A 22,930-nucleotide genomic window follows, 5' to 3' on the forward strand; every position below is an offset into this window, starting at 1 on the left:
TAACAGATTTAAAAAAGTAGTTAATGAGTTGTAAGAAAATTACTTGTCAAGGAGAAATGCAAATTACTTAAAAATCGTAAGTTTTAGGATGATGATTTTATTCTTAAGATCACATTATCGTTTTGAAAAGTGAAAATTTCATAAAAGACTTTACATTTTCAATCTTTCACCTGAAAACCGATTTTAAAAGAGAAAACATTTGATAATTTGAATATTTTCATTTAAGTTGTTATTTAGCTTTTAGTAATGGTTAGGTGTTAGAAATATGGATGTAATCTAATCCGAATGAAATGAGTTTAATCTAAAATGGTCCACTCCAAAATATGCCAATGTTCACTCCAAACAGACCAATATGATATACCCAAGGTTCCAAACAATTTAAGGCGTGACAGAAATGTCAAAGTCTCAAGTTTTATGAGTCACGAGGAGACATATCGATTGGTACAATTATGTAGACCAAAGAGTAAATTTAAGGGTGTGGAGTTAGTCATTAGAAACACATAATTAGAGATTTATATCAAATATATCAAGTTTTTAGGGTTTGTTATATCAACAACTAATAACAAAAGATTAACAAAAACATAATGGTTTGATGCCCGATAAAAAAACGATAAATGTGTTGTATGAAAAACTCTTGTCATAATGCACCATCACGTGCCTTACTTTGTCTTGGCTTGCGCAGTACCTCAAAGGTTTTCGAAATAGCGGGTTGACATGTTGTCATGACATACTCTTTAGAACATTTTATATATTTGATGTTGGTCACACAAAATTTAGCATGTAATAATAATAGCTTAAATGATAAAGATTATCATTGGGTATTCTTGGCTGAAAAATATAATAATAAATTTTTTTTAGATAGATGACTGAAAATACGTGTTTGAAATTTGACCTTTAGAAACAAAAGTGTTGTTGATTTGAAAATATTACTCATAATTTAATTCGGTTTATATGAACATTGAACAAATCACCACTTCATTGTTCATATATATATATATATATATATATATATATATATATATATATATATATATATATATATATATATACTCTAATAAATGAAGGTTTTTTTGCCACATGTCACACTCTCATTCAATTTGCCAAATGTCATTTTATGGTTATTTTGAATTTATTTCTTTTCCAAATGTCGTTTTATGGGTTTTTCTATTTTAATAATTTCCACATGATACTTTAATGTAATAATTACAATAAATATAGTAATAATGAATATCATTTTCATTAATGGACTTACCTTTTTATTTTAAAATTCTTAAATTAAAGTTCATTAGTTTATTTTGTTTATTTATTTAAATTTAAAAGAAAAATCAAATTTAATAATTTATTATTTTTCTTATTTTCTTATAAGTCCAAAGTATTTTAATATTTAAACTTTTATATTTAATTTTTTTAATTAACCCATGTGATACATGAGTCTTACACATAGTACTCTAATAAATGAAGATGTATTTGTCACATATCAATATTTCATAAGTTTTGACACTTGTCATTTTATGATATTTTTGAAATAAATAACATCTACATGTCAATTTCTAGGTTTTTTTAATTTTTAAAATTAAAAAACCACATAATACATATAGTTATATAAGTAAAGTATTAAATATAATAAATATTATCATAAAATATAACAAATACGTTTTTCCTTCCTTATTTTAAAATTTAGTTTTAAAAAATATTTAATGTTTACATTTTGATATTTAATTTTTTTTACCTAAATCATGTAATACATGGATGTCACACCTATATATATATATATATATATATATATATATATATATATATATATATATATATATATATATATAGAGAGAGAGAGAGAAAATCAAATAAGAACACAAAAAATTAAAAACCCAAAGAACCATTACTTTTAGCAGTTACTCATAGTGTAGACTCATAAAGATCTAATCTGAGATCTACCACATATTCTCACTCAACAACTAGAAACCCTAACCATTTTCTCTCTCTATCAAAATCCGACAGCCATTTTTTCCGGCCAACATTATCCCGTCGTGCGCTGCCGCCTTACACTACATCTACATATATTTTTCTCTAATTTCCAATAAAAACCACCAGATCTACCACCTTCTTTGATTTCTCCCCCATTTATCTCTTCCTATCCACAAAACTCTACCAGATCATATGCAAATATGATGTGTAATAGTTAGATCTACGTCATCCTACTCCATATTCACTCGTAACTATTGTTTTCGTCCACCGCAAAAGACCTAGCCGCTGTTGATCTGAAAAATATAGTACATCGAAAACACTTTGGCGAGATTGACAAACTTCAGGCGAAATTTGACAAAGTTACGACAAACATCCACCTAAAGCGTCGTTTGATCCACATCAGATATGTTATTGCTGTCATTTTTGTCGCCATTGGAGCATTACAAAGCTTAAATCGCAAATGTCATCATCGTAACATACAAGTGTTGTTCTTACTTGTTTTTACGCAAGAACTCGTTTTTTTTATTTCTCGGATTTGTTTCAAACTCATTTTTGTTGTTCATCAGATATGTTCTCCTCGTCTCTTTGATATATTTCTCTCAGATTTGTTCTCTGGTGGTATAGATTAAAAGGTGAAGATATGGAAAAAAGATGCATATAAGGTGTTTGATGAAATGCTACATTGAAGTTTTCTTTTAGAGTCTAAATAGTGAATACTGTAAATTAAGCTATGAATAAAATGTGAATAAAATGTGCATGAAACTATGAATATAATCTAAATTAAATTGTGAATGAATGGATTAAGTTGTGAAATGTGTAAACTAAATTGTGTTTTTTTGTAGTTTTTACTTTTTGTACTTTTATGTGCGTTTTAAAAACAAAGTAAATACTTTTTAAATTTTCTGAATGTTTTGTCTGAAATTGTGAAAGATGTATGATTGGATGAATTAAACTATGAATGACTCTACTAAGTTGTGAATTTACTCTGAACGAGTTGTGATTATACTGTATTAAGTTATGAAGTTTATATGGATTTTATTTAAATTGTGAACGTGTGAATTAATATGTTTATTGAATTTTGAATATAGTATTTATGTTTTGAATATGTCTTGGTGAAACATAAAAATTATGTTTTTGTTGTTGTTTATTAAAAAAATTGTAACATCCTGTTTCAGATCGTTCGTGATTAGGGTTCGTAGGCTGCAAACCGGGCATGAGGAAGTCTCGGGGTTGCAACGAGTTGCTAGAAGCGTAGGGCATCTCGTCACCTTTTCGTGGATATGAGGTTCAGTGGAAACGGAGTTATATCGAGGAAGTAATGGAAGTTTGAAGTTTTGGTAGGATAAGTCCCTTATTTGAGAAAGGTGGCAGCCGAGTAAGCTGGGCGTACATGTGTGTATGCTTAGCATACTCATGTGCATGATTTTTAAGTGGAGCCACCTAGTACGCTGGGCGTACTAGGCACTTAATGAAAAAGCCTAGTTGAGGGGTGTCCCTATATAAAGAATGAGATGGCCTCATTCCTGGTCACCATCCTTAGATTGCAAACTCTCTTAAACCCTAAACCTTCGTTCATAGAGCTTGTAAGTGCATTTGAGAGCCTTTGGGTGATTTTGTGTGTTCTTGGAGTGAAGAAAAAGCTTTGTAGAAGAAGTGAGAGTCTAGGCCCTTGGATCTGAGCATATTTGAGTTGGGAGCTTCATATAGAGGTATAAAGCTTCAAGCTTTCTCACTCTTTTGAATTGTGCATCTTAGTAGAGTGTTGTAGGGTTTTGTCCCAAAAGTTGGAGACTTTATGAGATATTGAGTTCCAGAGACTTAGATCAACCCCTTTGAGTGTATTTAGTGGTGTAATGTCATAAAAATCAAGACTTGGACGTTGGAATCAAGCCATGCATGAGATATGAGCATTTTGTGATAGAAAAGTGAGTGTTTTGTGTGTTTGTGACATTTTCAACCATGCCAAGGCTTAAAGTCACTGACTTTATGGAGTAAGAGCTATTAGGGAGTCCAGATCTGTGATATGAGCCAAGGTCTTAACTGATTAAGACCAAATGAGTAGAAAGAGTGAATCTAGGAAGTATGCTGAGCGTAATTCCAGTACGCCCTGCGTACTGACCCAGTGTCCCCGATGGCCAATCTGGATTCATGAGTACACTGAACGTACCAAGGGAGGTACGCCCTGTGTAACCTCACTGTGGACTTTTGGGCTAAGTCTCATTTTTGGGCCTTGAGTGTTGGCCCTAAAGTTTAGGCTTGTTGCAATAGAGTTTTAGACAAGAGGATTATATATATGTGCTTTGGGCCCTTGAGTTGGGCTTGCCATTTAGATTTGAGAGTTGGGCCTCAGGAGAGCCCATTTATTATTGGGCCTTGGTGGGCCCAATGGGTTTTAGGTTATTGATGAACGGGTTAGTGGACTACCTTTAAACCTAAGGAGTGAGAGTTTGGACTTAGTTCCTAATTGGGTTAATTGTGGTTTTGGCTCAGAGTTCGAGGTCGGTGCATAGCAACAACGTTTATAGGGGATGTTCATCATCCGAGGTAAGTCTTCTCACTATACATACCATGAGTGGTATCTTTGTGTGATTGAGATGTCTTATGTGCTTATCTGTGTATTGTGATATTCTGCATTATGTCTTTGTGATTTATGTTAAGTATTATTATTATGAGCTTATTGAGTTAGGACCGGAGAGTCCACCCGAGTTTTGGGACCGGAGGGTCCCACTGAGACACATTGACCGGAGGGTCTTATCTAAGTATAGCCATAAGAGGCGATTGGGATATGTGTGATATTTTGAGGAACTCACTAAGCTTCGTGCTTACCGTGTTATGTGATATGTGTTTCAGGTTTTTCTCAGGATCGCGGAAGGCACCGGCTCGATTGTACACACCAGAGAAAGAGTTATGCTTTGAGGATCCTGGATTATTAATCAAACAATTATGGAGATGCGTTTGTAAATTAAATAAATGAGATTTTTGTGAAATGTGTTATGAGAATTATGTGATTTAAAAATGAAAATTTTGTGAAAATTCACGGTGTTACAAAAAAAAATAAGATTTTTATAATTGAATCGGATCATCATATTATTATTGTGAATTATTAGTTGTGGATATATTGTATTAAGTTATGAATTATATGTATTAAGTTGTGAATTATGTGTATCAAGTTGTGAATAAATTGAAAATTAAACTGTGAATAAACTGAATTAAATTGTGAATTTATTGTATTAAATTGTAAATTCTATATAAATTTCTATATTAAATCGTAAACGAATGAATTGATTGTCCAAATAATATTCTAGATTTTTACTTCTGTCTTCTAGGTTGTTATTGGCTCTAAAAGAAAATAAAAAATTTAATAGGAGAGACTTAATTATGAGTGGGTAAAACCATGTCTCTCAAATTGTTTTCAATAAACATATGCACAACTTTTTTTTTTCTTATGCTTAACAAGAAAGGACAAAGGAAAATAAAAAGTTAATTTTGTTTCACCTTTCTTTTTCTTGGTTCGAGACATAGTAAATATGACAAGAATAAATTATTGTTATAAGTTAAAGCTGCAAAAAGCTGTATTGTAGAAAGATTGTTGGTGTTTAAATACAAATGTTTTTTTGCTTCACCACTATTTAATTCAAGTCTTACCACAAATATTTTATTTTTGTACGTTGTATAATTACAAAATAATCAAAGCAAAACATTAATGTGTTTTTCGTTTATATTATAGCAGCCACTTGTAAACGCAAGGTAAAAAAAAAATTAGTTCTTAGAGTTTTTAACTTTTTTTGATTCTCATTTGAACCTTTCTCTCTCTCTCTCTCTCTCTCTCTCTCTCTCTATATATATATATATATATATATATATATATATATATATATATATATATATATATATATATATATATAACTTTCTAACTTTCTAGGAACTGCTTTTTCAAGTAAATTAGTATTTTTAAATTCCACAAGATTGAAATCACTAACAATCTTAGTCTTCAAACTTGAATTGAAGCTTCAGTTTCCATGTATCCATGATACTCTTGTACATTGTGTTTACACTTGTCAGAAGGAATATAGACAATATCTAAACATGTGAAGCAAATAAAAACCAAATGCTTATATTGCATTTGTTTTGAAAAAAATAATTTTCACTAAAAAAAGAAACGAAATTAACAAGTAATAGAATAGTAACAACATTTGTTGTATTCCATCACGAGGCATTCATGAGTCATGATAATGACAGACACTATCAATTAAATTTCCATAATCATAATATTTACAATTAATGTGTGGTCATTACTTGAGATTTTAAGGAAATCTTTCAATTAATGATTTCCCATAAACAGCAAGATTTTATTATTATGATTTTGTCAAATCTGGCACTTGTTTTATATATATAGCAAAACTCATCTGCAACACACAACAAAACTACCATATTCCTATCGATTCTTTGCTTCATTAGCCATGACTAGGCAGAAAGTGAAGCTTGCTTTCATAACCAACGACTCAGCAAGGAAAGCAACATACAAGAAAAGGAAGAAAGGTTTGATGAAGAAGGTGAATGAGTTGAGTACCTTATGTGGCATCGATGCATGTGCCATCATATATAGCCCATATGAAGCTCAACCCGAGATATGGCCCAACAACATCGGTGTCCAGCATGTGATTGCTCGATTTAAGAGGATACCAGAGATGGAGAGAAGCAAGAACATGCTGAATCAGGAGAGCTTCATCAGGAAACAGGTGACAAAAACCAATGAGCAGCTCAAGAAGCAGATGAAGGAGAATCGGGAGAAGGAGATGACTGAAGTCATGTATCAATGTTTGACTGGAAAAGGGTCAATAGAAAACTTGACCCTTCCAGATTTGAAAGATTTGGGGGAATTGGTGGACCAAACCCTGAAAGACATTTCAAGAAGGATCGAGTCTCTCAAAATAGTCAGTCCCAATGAAGCTGCAGCTGCTGCACCACCTCTACCACAGGCGGTTGTTGGTGGTAGCAGTTCAAGTATGGTGGTGGATAATGTGAGTGGTAGGGATGAGATGCAAAGGGGAACTCAAACTACTCAATGGTTCACAGATTGGATGAACAATCCGTCTGAACAAAATTTGGGTCTTGGTCCCAATCGCATATGGCCACATCCATTTTTCCCTGATTGTTAAACTTATATATATTTTCCTGTTTTGAATGTATTTTCTTGAAAGAAACCGATTCTATCAGCATCATTCATGTTTTAGAAATTTTGGACACACTTGATAGTTATAATTCAAACTCATGGAAACAAGAATATTCTTGTGGAACATCATGTAACTTCATTTTTAAGTCATCGAGTCTGTAATGAATGGAAACCTCGCCTTCTAAATTCACTATGAAATCTGGTCTAATATGGTCAAGATATATCTTTTCAAAAACTTGATTGCCAATTAGCAGAGAAGAATTTTATATTTTACAAACCTGTTTGTCTTTGTCATACATTTTACACAGAAACACAAAATGTTTGTGGCATCGCAGTGGGAAATTTCATACAACACTTGGTGTTTCTCTAATAGTATGAGATATCTTACACAATTTGTCGTGGCTAAAGAAGTGTTAAGCCTACGCACAAAAGCCCCTTATGCATTATATGTCAAGGTGATAATCATGTAGTCTAGACTACAGATGTTACTTCCCGTATGTAATATTTGACTTATAGTTACACATATGAATTCGGAAGAAAATACATGAATCACTCTTAAAGTACAATTTAATTCACTCTTAAGGCCCAATTGTTACACAAGATAGGACAGAACAGTTGTACTACATTTGGCATGCACTTGACTGGGATTGATGTCTGTCATTAGGACAAAAGTTGTAATTAATTTCATTGGCTCTTAGCATATATATATATATATATATATATATATATATATATATATATATATATATATATATATATATATATATATATATATATATATAGAGAGAGAGAGAGAGAGAGAGAGAGAGAGATTCCCTGGAGTTGGTTATTTTTGTATCTTTGGCAATCATTCCATAATATCAAATCTTCTTCTTCCCTGAATCCATTGTTCTTTAATTTTATTCACTGTTACATTGAGTCACTAGTCACTACATTTACAATTCCCCATCAACATACCTCTCATGCCAAAAAAAAACCACAGGAAACAGGAAAGTCCCTCACTAACGAAAACCATATTATCTCCAATGTAGCCCAAAAATACTTTTTACAAAAAAAAAATAAATAAATAAATAAAAAAATTAACAGGTGAGAACTATAATAGCATGGTAACAACATTCTTGTATTCCATCACAACACATTCATTACTAACGACGCTAGCAATTAAAAATCTTGGATTGTAATATTCACACTTAATGTGTGGTCATTACTTGAGATTTTGTGGAAATCTTTGAATTAATGATTTCCCATAAAAGAATAAGATTTTAATATTATGATTTTGCCAAATCTGTACCTGTAATATGTATATACCAATGTCCATTAGCAACCCACACACAAAAATACCATATTTCTATCGATTCTTTGCTTCTGTGGCCATGACTAGAAAGAAAGTGAAGCTTGCTTTCATAACCAACGACTCATCAAGGAAAGCAACATACAAGAAAAGGAAGAAAGGTTTGATGAAGAAGGTGAATGAGTTGAGTACCTTATGTGGCATCGATGCATGTGCCATCATATACAGCCCATATGAAGCTCAACCCGAGATATGGCCCAACAATATCAGTATCCAACATGTTCTTGCTCAGTTTAAGAGGATACCAGAGATGGAGAGAAGCAAGAACATGATGACTCAGGAGAGCTTCATCAGGAAACAGATCACCAAATCCAATCAGCAGCTCAAGAAACAGATGAAGGAGAATCGAGAGAAAGAGATGACTGAGGTCATGTATCAATGTTTGACTGGAAAAGGTTCAATAGAAAACTTGACCATGCCAGATTTGAATGACCTGGGTGCGTTAGTTGACCAAACCCTCAAAGACATTTGCAGGAGGATTGACTCTCTCAAAGTAGCCATTCCCGGTAAAGCTGTAGCTACACCACCATGGGCCACTGGTGTTGGTAAAAGTTCAAATGCTACTAATGAAATGAAGAAAAGAGGAGTTGTGATGCATGCACTGGATAAACAAGCTATGGTGGTGGATAAGGTGAGTGGTTATATGGATGGGATGCAAAGGGGGACTCAAACTCAATGGTTCACAGATTGGATCAATAATCCATCTCAACATAACTTGAGTCTTGCTCCTGGGTATGAGATGACTCAGTTTGTTAGTAACCCAAATCCCATATGGCCAAGTCCATTTTTTCCATGAAAGCTAAACTATTTATGATATATATATTCCTCCGACTCTATCAAGCTTAATCCTGTCACTTTGGCTGCACCCTTGGCTTCCATAAGATCCCTCATCATTCTTGCATCATCCCAGTTTTTTGCTTCAGCATATATGTTTGAAAGAAGTATGTATCTGAAATATATATATGTTTCAATCATCAGTTTCTATACGTATTAATGATATTATATATATATGAAAAAGATTTAATAGTAAGAGAAAAATCCCCATACCGTCCACCATGTTGTGGTTCTAAATCTAGGAGGTACTTTCCCACTTCCTCTGCCACCTTTGCATTCCCATGAATCTTGCAACCACCAAGCAATGCACCCCATATATAAGCATTGGGCTCCACAGGCATTTTCCTTATGAGATCCAAAGCTTCCTCCAATCTTCCACCTCGAGATAGTAAGTCAATAACACAGCCATAATGCTCAACTTTTGGTTCAACACCATAAGCACCTTCCATGGAAGACAATAGTTCTTGACCCTCCTTTATCATTCCAGCATGACAGAAAGCAATAAACATACCTACAAAAGTCATGTCATTTGGTGCAATGCCTTCTTTCTGCATCTGTTTGAATAGATTTTGAGCATCCTTTGCATAACCATGCATCCCCATGCCAATTAACATGGTATTCCAAGCTAGAATGTCTTTAGTTTGCATTGAGTTAAATATCTTTGAAGCTTCTGTAATGTTACCACATTTGATATACATATCTATCAATGCAGTACCAACAATTAGGTTAATATTGATGCCTTGTTCACTTATGTAGAAATGCAAGTGCAAACCTTTATCTAAAACACCCAATTGACCAATGGCAGATAATACACTAACAACTGTAGTTTCATCCACCCTTATTCCTGCTAATTTCATTTCATCAAATAATGCAAGTGTCTCATTTGGCTTTCCATTCTGTGCATAGCAAGCCAACATGGCGTTCCATGAAACCACATCTCTGTAAGGCATGTGGCGGAAAATTCTGAGTGCATCTTCTACGTTGCCACATTTCACATACCCAGCTAACATTGAATTCCAAGAGACTATGTTTCTCTTAGGCATTTGATCGAACAGCCTCTTTGCTTCACCAAGATTCCCAACAATTCCATAGCCATTGATCATACTGTTCCAAGAAATCACATCCCTGTGTGGCATTTGATCAAACACTTGCCTTGCAAGGTCCATGTGACCGGATTTTACATATGCATCGACCATTGAATTCCAACAAACAATATCTCTCTCTGGATGCGCATCAAACAACTTCTTTGCAGAAGGCAAACGTTTAGCATCCGCATAAAACTTAATCAACGAACTTTGTACATAAAAGTCAGACTCAAAGCCACATTTCAAAATATGGGTATGAACCAAAATCCCAAATTCAATGCTTGAAGACAACGTACATGCCTTAATTACAAACGGGAAAGTCATATTATTGGGTCCTACACCATTACGTAGCATTTGACGGAACAAGAAGATGGCTTCTTGAGGCTGGGTAGGGGATGCCGAAAACCCTCTAACGATTGCGTTATAGAGTTGCACGGTGGGGTTTGGTTGCTGATCGAATATGGTTTTAGCATAAAATAAGTTTCCATGAGGTGAAATCGCACAAAAAGACGCCAGCCTACACAATTCTGGAAGTGAGGTTTCATGAGGAAGAAAACCTTCATGAACGATTATTTGAGCATGTACTTGTTTGAATTGCCTAATGCTTTTGCATTTGATTACAAGGTTATCAAATTGGGGCTTCAACGATGAGTATCTGATGGCGAATTGCTTGTTAATCATGGAAACTAAACTGGTTATGATATAACCGTTTTGAGAGTGTAATCTCCAAGAAGAAATGAGAAGAAATTTTTGCTGTTTATTCCCAACAAATGCTGAACGTTCAAACTGTACATGAACCGTTGGGAAGTTCGTAGATGTTAGTTTATATCGTTCGTTCAAGGGAACATGTATAGGTAATGTTTTTTTTTTTTTTTTTTTTTTTTTTTTTTTTTTTTTTTTTTTTTTTTTACACAAGTAACTAACTTGTTTTATTTGTTCACATTTAGGTAATATGACCGGCTATCACCTGTTTTTGTTTATGTGGCATCCACCTCGCATATGACTTGAATACGTTGCACCTACGTGGCATGGTGCATATATGGGAAAATGACTTATTAAGGTAACTAACTATTTCAGTTGTCCATATATAGGTAATGTTCTTTTTTTTTTTGTACACATTAAGGTAACTAACTTTTTTGTTTGTTCATATTTAGGTAATATGACCAGCTATCACCTGTTTTTGCTTATATGGCATCCACCTGACATATGACTTGAATACGTTGCACCTACGTGGCATGGTGCATATATTGTCTTCATTCGATTACACTATAACTGTGTCATACGATTCCACCCCTAATTCTAAACCCTAGATTGATCGACGATGGCTTCTTCTTCCTCATCTTATTCTTCAAAACGACAAGATGAATTTCAAGCTGATCATCCATGTGATTGCGGTTTACCATCTCGTGTGAAGATTTCAAGAACTCCTGCAACATATTCAACAATATTGATTTACCATCGAGTTTTGACAAACTCTAAATTTTCTTCCAGGGTTGTCAGGAGTTCTTGAAATCTTCACACGAGATGGTAAGTCGCAATCACATGGATGATCAGCTTGAAATTCATCTTGTCGTTTTGAAGAATAAGATGAGGAAGAAGAAACAAAACAAGTCATATGCTAGGTGGATTCCACGTAGGTGCAACGTATTCAAGTCATATGCCAAGTGGATGCCACATAAGCAAAAACAGGTGATAGCCGATCATATTACCTAAATATGAACAAACAGAACAAGTTAGTTACCTTAATGTGTACAAAAAAAAGAACATTACCTATATATGGACAACTGAAATAGTTAGTTACATTAATAAGTCATTTTCCCATATATGCACCATGCCACGTAGGTACAACGTCTTCAAGTCATATGTCAGGTGGATGCCACATAAGCAAAAACAGGTGATAGTCGATCATATTACCTAAATGTGAACAAACAAAACAAGTTAGTTATCTTAATTTGTACAAAAAAAAAAACATTACCTATATATGGACAACTGAAATAGTTAGTTACCTTAATAAGTCATTTTCCCTTCGTTCAATTTTATACTTGAACATTCATTTATGGTTCGTTTATATTCTTTTATATTATATACTAGTTGATAGTTGATACCGTGGAACCTTTATAAAATTAATCAAATTTTTACATTCAAAATTAGTAATCAATTATTTTAAATAAATTATTAATTACGAATTTTTTTAGTTATATAAAATTATAATCATTTATTTAAATAAACATGTGAAATTATATCACTTTATAATTTATATTAATTTTATTTTAATTTTTGTTCTAATGTTATTAATTTAATATAATTACAGTAGAAATTTATAATTAGAAATTTGAAAAGAAAAACCAATATGTTTCCAAGTGGTATGCATTAATTAGGAGATATAATAAGGTGACACATGATAAATGTAGAATAAAATATGCATTAATTAGGAGACATAATATGGTAACACATGTCAAAAGGAGAATAAAATTATTCTTTTATTAGAATAAGGATATGTCTAATTGTGTTTGATTACATTAGTGTATCATATGTTCATTAATGTTCATGTATCTCCAGCTATCGTTTGTTTATGTTCGTTTATCATGTTCGCGAACATTAACAATGTAATTTGTTAAACGAACGAACATGAACAAGAAAACTCGTTCGTTTATCCGTTTGTGTTCGTTTATTTGTTCGGCTAACTTAAATGAATGAACATGGACAAACTCCGTTCGTGTTCGTTCGGGTCGTTTACAGCCCTATCACTACCTACTAATCTTTATTTCAGCGGTTATACCCACCACTAACCACTATAATGATGGGTATCACATCATCACCACTAAACACATCATTTCACTTTATTTTTTAATTAAATTTAAATAAAAAATACATAAAAATCATATAAGTTTTTTTTTAAATACTAGTTTTTCATTAAATTTAAATACCAAATTACATCAAATAAAAACTACATTAATTAAAATAAAAAAATTTTACATTAAAAATAAAAATTACATTAGTTAAAATAAAAAACCTAAAAATACCAAACTTATGATTTGTGTTTTAAGTAAGGTTATTCCATTTTGGGGAATTCTTTAACTTTTGTCAAGCTTTGACATATCCAAAACGTTCATGATTTGTGTTTCATATTGCTCCATAGCCATATTACCTGGATCAATATTGGCTTCGTGTACTTTGTTTATAAAAAAGTTGTAAATTCCATTGAAATCACAACATTTGACCCTCATATCACGCCACTTCGATCATATTGCATCAACATTTTGAATTGCACAGCACATTAAACCATGAAAAACACTTTCAACAATTATCCAAAAAGAACCAGACATTTGACCAGCGCCTTTTTCCAAAACCCTCATCAATGCTTATGTTACTTCTTCCTCTTCTGACCATTTCTTATTTTTGGGAGGTATAGTTTTTAAAAGCTCAAACAACAAAAATGTATGAATATGACTAAAGGGAAAGAAGAAATGTGTGAAAATTAAGATTTGTGGTAATATTTATAGGTAAATATCGGAGGAAAAAAATAAATGAAAGTAGTCATTGGAGGTCAAAAGAGGAAATGAATTGATTGGGCGTTTGAGATCGTTGTCCGGAGTACGAAAGTCCACGACCACGACCCACGGCGAGCCACCTGGATGGTGTGCATGGTCGTGGTTCGTGGCCACCATACCGGAAGGCCTTAGGAGCAATAAAAGAAAAGAATTGAAATCATGGTCTATTGGTCCTAGAAAAATGGAAACGTAAATGTGCACACATTAGGAAACTTGGTCCATCTAGTCTTTAGGAACGAGTTATTGGTTAAGGACCCGGTTAGATATGGATTGGATTTGGGTCGGACGTTATGTAATCACCTAATTTATTAAATGTAAAAATAATATAAATTCAGACAACTAGTTAAATTGATAACCGTTTGTGTTTATGACATAAGGCTATCAATTATCATCACATATAAAAAAAGTAATGAAGAACATGTCACATCATCAAGGTAGCTATTCCACAACACCTTTACTAGCCTTGGGGGAGATGTTCACCGGTGAACGCGTAGTGAACAAGAGAGAGAAAAAGGTAAAAGAAGAGAGATATAGAAAAAATGATGTCTCCACCAATCAAATGGTCCGTGATCATCCGTGAAGGCAGCCCCTCCATAAGACAATTACTCCTCGTTGGGATGGTGCTTACGAGTAAGAATATGTGTCACAGGGCCGACTCTATATTATGAAAAACTAAGCAAGAGCTTAGGGTCCCCAATTTTAAAGGGCCCCTAATTTCAAAGTTTATTATGTTATATACATGTATATATATATATATACGTATTTTGGGGATATAAAGACAAGTTGAAGCTTGGCTTAGTGGTAAAAACATTGGTTTATAAAACTAAATGTCTCAAGTTTAAAACTCTTTGCTTATTTAAAGGGCCTTAACTTTTTGATTTTCTTAGAGCCTATAAATTAGTTGAGCCGCTCCTAATGTGTCACATAAGCTTTCATGTGTAAACTTCCCTACCAAACAGTGTAGCCTAATGTAAGTTTTTAAAGTTTTTGATACATTGATTTGCTTTTGACAAAAAAAAATAATAAATAAAATTGTGATAAACACTCACTACTCATTTTTAAATAATTGATTGTTGTTATAATCCCGTGTGAATTCATTAACATGTCAAAAACTTCCCTCCCATACAGTGTAGCCTAATGTAAGTTTTTAAAGTTTTTGATACATTGATTTGCTTTTGACAAAAAAAAATAATAAATAAAATTGTGATAAACACTGACTACTCATTTTTAAATAATTGATTGTTGTTATAATCCCGTGTGAATTCATTAACATGTCAAAGATCTATCATTTGTAACACCTTCGTTTTGCCATAAAAGAGAAAAACAGTATGCAGGGTATAGTTTTCCTTTTCGTGGTTTATATGTTATTTTAAAGTTATAAGTTTTCATGATTTTATATTTTAGTATTTAAGAGTTAGTATGCTAATATTTAAACAACTGTAATAATTTCTCAAATTTATAAATGTTAATGAAATTAACGATAAGTTAATGCTTGGAATAGCAAACGTGTAATCTCATTTGCAGTAAAAACATGATTATATGTTTGGAATATGAGTATTTTCTCGTGATTATGTTAATGTAGATATAGGATGTCATGATTAAATCGACCTCATTTCAGTTTACATGTATGTTGAATTGTTATATATGCTAGGCATTGTTTTTTATTTGCATTAAAAAAATCATAATTGATTTATTTAAGTAAAATGCATGATTTACTAACCATCTAAGCAACATGTGTTTCATCTTCAAATCAGACAATATTACTCAAACGGATTTCTAGATAGAAGGTTTAGTGTTAAAAATAAAAGACAAACAAATAAGCTAATAAACATATTACATAAGCAATCACGCCCTCCGTAAACTTCTACATTTTATAAATCTATCATCACTATCTATAAAGATTTCCAAATGTTTATAAATGGGTCTCACCTATTTATTTATATTCTAACCTATGCTTTTATATTAAATAATAAAACAAAAGCAAAATATATTACTTATAAATTATTTATAAGAACTAAGAATGTAGGGATGATTAAAAGAAAACCAAAAGGAAAGTTTTTAAATTTGTTAGTTTTCTATAAAATCAAATATAGAAATTAATATTAACATTATCCAATATTGGTCTCAATGGGGAAGAAATGTGAATAGAAATCAATTAAATTAAATATGGTGGTCCATGATCATTTATGAAACGATCCATGCTCTTTAACTTTTATCAAACCATGTTCTATACAAAAAAAATCATTTTTCTTATAACGTTTCATATATATTTTGGACTTCTAAGGCTAAAGCTAAACCGTATAGTCACACCTAATCTATTCAAAAAATAATGTCATATCAACGTCATATCATCTCCACTACAAACCCACTGCCGACCCACTAATCCTTAGAAATGATTACCATTCCACATCATTTTTTTTTTTTGACAATATTAGATTAAATTAAAAAAAATAATTCAAATAAAACACACATTAAAAACATTAAATTAAAACACATTGCATTAATTTTAAAGCACACAAATTCAAATCCTAAAATATTTAAAAAACAACAAAAAAAAATCATAAATTACTTATTTATCCTAAAATACTTTAAAAAATCTTAAATTACTTATTTATCCTAAATTACTTAAAAAAAACACACAACATAACAACTAAAAAATAAATATTAGCACCTAATCCTCATACTTAGCACAGACACGTTGTTGGATTTTGAGAAATATCGTGAGATTTTTTGGGTCGAGATCCGGTAGGGGTTTCGAGTTTATGATTTGAAGATCGGTAAGAGCGATTTTTTGGCGACGAGATTCCTCCGTTGATTCGTATTTTCTTTCTAGAAAACTTAAAGTTTTATCTATGGATTCCACAAACCCGTCATCGCTGGTTGCGGTTGTTTTACCGCTTGAAGACGCCCGTTTTGCTTTGTCCCTCTCCCTCGGCAACATCGACGTCATCATTGAGGTCTAACCCAAAACCCGCATTCGAATCAGAAGTTCTTGGTCTTTTGTTGGAGCCGGTGGTCAAGTCCGAATGCGATGTCTCTGGATTAAGGACCCATTTTGGACCTTGACGGCAAACTTCCCACGCTTTTTGGTGACCAAATGGTTTGCCGTTGTTGGTCACTTTGAATTGGTAGCACGTTGTTGATAAAATGTTGAAATCGTTGGAATCATTTTTATGCATATTTTTTAGATTTTCAAATATGTCATTAAACTTTGTGCAAATCGCACGAAGATCGCGTCATTTTCCGTTGACTGCGTCATACGACCGATCCATTTTCCTTCCAAAGAGCGCGTGAAAGTGGTCCAAAACACGATTCCAAAAACTTTCTCCAGATTGCGCGTTGCCTCTTCTCGAATCACAGGATATGAAAATCCAAGCTTTTGTTAAAGCTTCTTCTTCTTCTTCGTTCCAAGTCATTACTTTCTTTTTCCATTTTCCTTTTGGTTGCCTTCTTCGAGATGGATGTGGTGTTTCTTGGACCAGTTCATCGTCGTTGTTGAGGTTGACGGTTTGGGATTGAATTAATGGGACTTGAGATGATTATCTTTGGAGTTTTGGAGAAACTTGTTGTTGAAAACCTTGGAATTATGAATGAATTGAGGTTGAGTGAATTGTTGTTGTGGTCGTCGTTGCTGGAAAAATTGTGGGTTGTATGGAAGGTTAGTGAATAAAGGTTGTTGTTGGATTGGAGAATTCAACAATTGCATATATGCTTGATAATCACTTGGAGTGTTTGGGGTGTTTGAGTGGGTGGAGTATTTTGGTTTGGATCCATTTTTTTGAAGAAAAGTGAAAAAAAGTAGGAGTATTTTTTTATTATTTCGAAGTGTAAAATGAAGAGTGAAAGTGTGTCTGTGTGTGTGTGTGTGTGTATATATATATATATATATATATATATATATATATATATATATATATATATATATATAAGATGTTATTTATATTTAAATTTTTTTTTGTAAACTCCAAACGGTCAAAAAAACAGTCGTTACCCTCTCTCTCTCGATTTCATTTGTCGTCTTCGTCCGTGGAAGACACTACGCCACAAGGCACCTACGCACACCTGGGGCGCGGTGTTCATGTGTATATGACCTTGCCACGTAGGCTCCACGCGTAGCCTCCAAGATACCATGCCGCAAAGCCTAAGGGTTCCACTATACTGGAATAGTGGATACTTCTGTCTTTCTTGCTAACTTGCTCCTCCTCTTGCTCTAATAACAAAACCTAGAATGCACCAAAATGAAGTCCCAGTGACTCAAGTCAGCTTTTAATAACACTTAGGTTGTGTTTATTTTTGTATAAAATATATATTTCATCTTTTTGTATTCGTGGCCGGGTGTACGTTATAGCGGAAAAAAAACGTTTGTTTTCTAAGTGACAATAAACATAAAAAAGATATTTTAAAACATTTTTTTTGTAAAATATAAAATAATATTTGGGAGAATTTCAAATATGCCCTTATAACACGTCAAAATATTATATTTGTCTAATCTAATTTGTAAATATCACATTTATCCTTATCAACCTATCAAAATATCAAATTTGCTGAAATCTTTTTCTTTAATATTTTTTAATCATTTTTAATTCTTTTTTTTATCAATTGACTATAATATCTCTCTTATAAATATAATTTTAAATATCATTTATAATCATCATAAACTTTCAAAATATCATATTTATCCAAAATACCAAAAACTATGTTTGATTGTAATTGTCTCTTTTCAAAATATGGCTATCGTCTTGATTCTTTTAGTCGACATAAGTTGACCGACAAGCTCATTGATGAAGTCTCACTATCCCAAACCACTAATGCATTACCCTTGTACATCATACAAAACACTTACATATCTTCACAAACTAGAAGATACAATCTTGTTCATGTGGGGTGCTGTAAGAACGATTATAAGTCTAATTAAGACCATTTGTAAGAGTACGACGTTAAACACAGGTATATCAATTATCAAACTAACATCATATTAGTGCAATATTCTCCAGATTACATATGTATCCCCAATACGTCAATAATCTAAGATAATGGTAAGGTATAACAATATGGAATCTTGAAGTCTATAGACCAATGCAACTAGAATCAATAAAAAATGTTCAATAATATAAGTTCAAACTACTTTATTTGATGAAATTTACTTAAAGTTTATGAATCATTTCACATTGTAAAATATTATACAAAATCACCACGTAAAGTGCGGACGTTTTTCTATGCATTTCTGTAAAAACATGTAATAACTTACTTAAAACATGTTAATAAGCAAGACTTTAGAAATCTTGAAACAAAAACTGATGGCATGCAAATCAGGATTTAAAAGCTTTAATAAAGTGATTGATTCTTTTGTTGATTTAACCAGTACTTCAAAAAATGTGATTTAGATGGCATGCAGATCAGGGGAAAAACTGATTACCTTTCCACTAAATTTGTTTCATTTAACAACATTAAAGTCAAAAAGAAATCTCATGCCTCATTATACAAGTCTAACTCACCAAATAAAACCAAACCACTAGGAATTCCAAAAACTATTTTTTTACAGTTTCATTTTCTCCTTGTCTCTAATTAAGATTGATAAAGAACACAACCACCATTCAAATTATTAACCTCTGTTTGAATCTATCTAACTTTATTTCATATAAAAGCATGATATGTTGCAACTATTTTCTTTTCAAAACTTTAGAAGATCAATCGGTTGGTTCTCTTTTCTTTTCTTTTTCCTTTTTGGGATTGGGATCCTCCAAGATAGAATATCAATTCTTAAATAATACTAATTGTTTGATGCAATATTATGGAGAAAAAAACCTGATCATCCAAGTCTTTCGTTTAAGAATAACTCACTGCAAAGTATTTATGATAGTATGATGATATCAACAACTCATGTAAGCTAAAACCCAATGGAAGTGATGCAATCAACAACTCATCTTAGATATTAAGAACAAAATTGATCAAAAGAGCAGATATTGATTGATTGCATTCACATATTGAAATAGATCAAAAGCTCATACAACGATATATAAATTCACAAAGAAATCCTTAAAATTCTGAGATGTTAACACCAGAATTACCTAGAATTGCTTGATTCTTATAGACGTCTACAAGAAGGAAGGCAGAGTGGGGCAAGAGGTAAGACGACGAGAGGTTAACACTTGAATTTCAGGTTCGAATGGCGAAGATGATCCTGTACATATATTGCATAAAGAGCTCCTGTGATTTAGAAGCAAGGGCAATATAGTCCATTCAAATTTCTTTTTCACTTTGAATGATTTTAAAATACAAGAAATGATTAAAAAATGTTAAAGAAAAAGATTTTGGGCAAATTTGATATTTTGACAACTTAAGATGGGTAAACATGATATTTAAAAAATAGGTCGGACAAATATGATATTTTGATGTTTATTAAGGGTATATACGAAATTTTATATTTTTTAGAAGATAAAATGATATTTTTTTTGGTTTTTGATGACCTTTTCTAACCCTAAACAAGCCACTGAGATTTCATATCCTAACATAAAAATCGACGAAGTCCTACCTCCCCCATCGTCTCTAACCGACTAGCGACCCAACTTCTGATCACCATCTCTTTGCTATACAATTTCAACCACTTTCACATAAGTTTCATTTTTGTACTTTTGTCCTTCAGCCCTTCATGACGATGATGGTTACGATGCTCGTCGTCGACCAGCATCGTTTCACTCCTTCTGATGTCTTTGCCACATTTGCTATATTTTTTGTGTAATTACATTTTTATGTCATCCCTTTTACATTTTTTTCTATTTTTTGTTACTTTTTTGTGTAATAAATTTTTATTTATTAAAACCAGCCATCTCTTTGTCATCACTTGTGTAGTTGAGTTATTGTGTTCAATTTTTTAGGATCGTTTATTAAGATTTTTGTACGTTGTGTCGTTATAAAAATTCTTGTTAGATTGTTTGCCCAAATCATACTACAGACTTCATAAATTAAAAAAAAAAAAAAAAGTATTTTTGTTGGCCGTAGACTTCTGATTCACATCTTTTTCGACATATATGGATAAAAACTATTTGTTCACATTATTTTTTCTATGGATATGGATAAAGAATAAATACATTTTACCTATTTAAAAACAAATGATACGTTAATAACTTTAGTTCTCTTGAACTTTTGTTGACTAGACCATTCGAAAAAACCAAATTGGCCGGTTGGAAAATTTGGAATGCATCGTATGGTTTGGAGTTTTGTATTGGTTTTAGGCATGGAACTGAGATGGGTATGGAACGAGTATTGGTGATTCAAATCTCATGTCATCCCAAACTCGGTTTCGTCTTATCAGGTATCCTCTAATTAAATACACATGTCGGATTTACAGGCATCTGTTATCTCATATATGATCCTAAATATGTCAATGTTTATCCATTTGAATTTTCATTACCTAAAACGCAATCACAATCTCATCCACAAAAGTTTTTAATAATTACATTGCATGTTAAACATGAAAAAGTTTAATATATAACAAATGTTACATAAATTTATAATATTTGATTTCTTGATAAACTAGTCAAAATCATAACATATAAAAAAAAAAAGAATCACCAAATTCTATTCTAAGAATTAAATAGTAATTGCATAACAAAGTTTTTATTTCTACTATCATATATAATATTATAATATAACTTTAAAATCATATATTATAAGTATTCTAAAAATATAAATGATTATGAAATGGGTACATAAATGGAGATAAATGGAATTGAATACATATCTAATCAGACGAGTATAACCATAATACCATTAACCATTCTAAACAGTGGCCAAAATCTGCCTCCAGCAAGATAAGGTGACGCAAAAAAGTATAGTGCAAGAGCGCTCATATTTTTTGGATGACTCTTGCACTTGAATTTAAAAATCCGGTTCACTCCTGGCCTTTGGACTCGGATCTAGAAATTTTTTATAGGGTATGCAGTGTTTACACTTGGTAGAGTAAAGCATACAAAAACATAATTCAAGGATTTCACAATAATAGCATTACATAATAATTTAAAGTTAGTAAAATCGATATGATATGACAACTTGTATTTCTATATACGATTATCTATTTCTCTAATGAAATTTAAAACTTTAAAAATGAACACATCAAGTTTTTGTATTCAAAAATTTATAAACAACTTATATTCTATAACGAAATTAACAACCCTAAAAATGATCGCATCAAGGTTTTGTATTTTAAAACTTATAAATAACTTAGTATTTCCTACATAGCCATTTTTCCCGATAAAGTGGGTAAGTAACAAGGATTGTTAGGATTTTTGATTGTTTGAGATTTGAATTATTATCTCTTAAGTTATGGGTTATGATAGATTTTTTAAAGTCTCAAAAATCATCCTTATTTATTTAGTGAAAGTTCTAAACCAAATATTTGCTTACTTTTCTTTAATAATAATTCTCCTCTTGCATGCTTACATGACTTGAAAAAAAAAAAAAAAAAAAAAAAAAAAAAAAAAAACCTTGTACCTGTTCCCATAACTATCTATCCTACCTGAAACTAGTCCCGAATGTTTCAGGCTCGATATATGTGTTATCCATGATTGGTTTGGACATATGAATTAGCATTGCCAGTGACATATGTGTGTGGATGGGGTGTGACAAGACAATATTGTATTTCCAATAAATCATAAAAAATAAAATCTAAAATGTGTTTTTTAACCAAAACACAAAATTTAATGGAATTTAAATTATTCCAATTTGATTGATTTTCTCAACCAAACCATTATTAATGCATTCTAATTCTTTCAAACTCCTTTTAAATCCGTGAACTAAAACATGTCTTTAGGGGTGTTTGGCTTAGCTTTTTAGAGGCCAAAAGATCTTTTTAGAAAAGTTACAAAAAGTCAGTTACCTGGCTTTTTCAAAAAGTTGATTTTTCTTCTTTCCAAAATCCAAAAGTAGCTTTTAAAAGTCGTTTGTCAAACATCTTTTGCCTATGAACTTTTTC

General features: G+C 32.0%; 3 protein-coding genes across 3 annotated transcripts; 2 read left to right on the top strand and 1 right to left on the bottom strand.

The window, feature by feature from the left end:
* Positions 1-6,391: 6,391 nt before the first annotated feature.
* Positions 6,392-7,124, top strand: LOC111884450 (agamous-like MADS-box protein AGL80). Its single transcript, XM_023880776.3, has one exon. The coding sequence runs from the start codon at positions 6,426-6,428 to the stop codon at positions 7,122-7,124; it is 699 nt and encodes a 232-aa protein (XP_023736544.1). The 5' UTR covers positions 6,392-6,425.
* Positions 7,125-8,378: 1,254 nt separating this feature from the next.
* Positions 8,379-11,201, bottom strand: LOC111884349 (pentatricopeptide repeat-containing protein At3g29230). The gene is made up of 2 exons (XM_023880656.3): positions 9,537-11,201; positions 8,379-9,438 (listed from the first exon to the last, which is right to left on the bottom strand). Exons 1-2 carry the CDS (start codon positions 11,087-11,089, stop codon positions 9,294-9,296), a joined length of 1,698 nt encoding a protein of 565 aa, XP_023736424.1. The 5' UTR covers positions 11,090-11,201; the 3' UTR covers positions 8,379-9,293.
* Positions 8,512-9,285, top strand: LOC111884350 (agamous-like MADS-box protein AGL80). Its single transcript, XM_023880657.2, has one exon. It carries the CDS (start codon positions 8,512-8,514, stop codon positions 9,283-9,285), a length of 774 nt encoding a protein of 257 aa, XP_023736425.2.
* Positions 11,202-22,930: the final 11,729 nt, after the last annotated feature.

The sequence above is a fragment of the Lactuca sativa genome, chromosome 3 (assembly GCF_002870075.4).
Source record: "Lactuca sativa cultivar Salinas chromosome 3, Lsat_Salinas_v11, whole genome shotgun sequence".
NCBI lineage: Eukaryota > Viridiplantae > Streptophyta > Magnoliopsida > Asterales > Asteraceae > Lactuca > Lactuca sativa.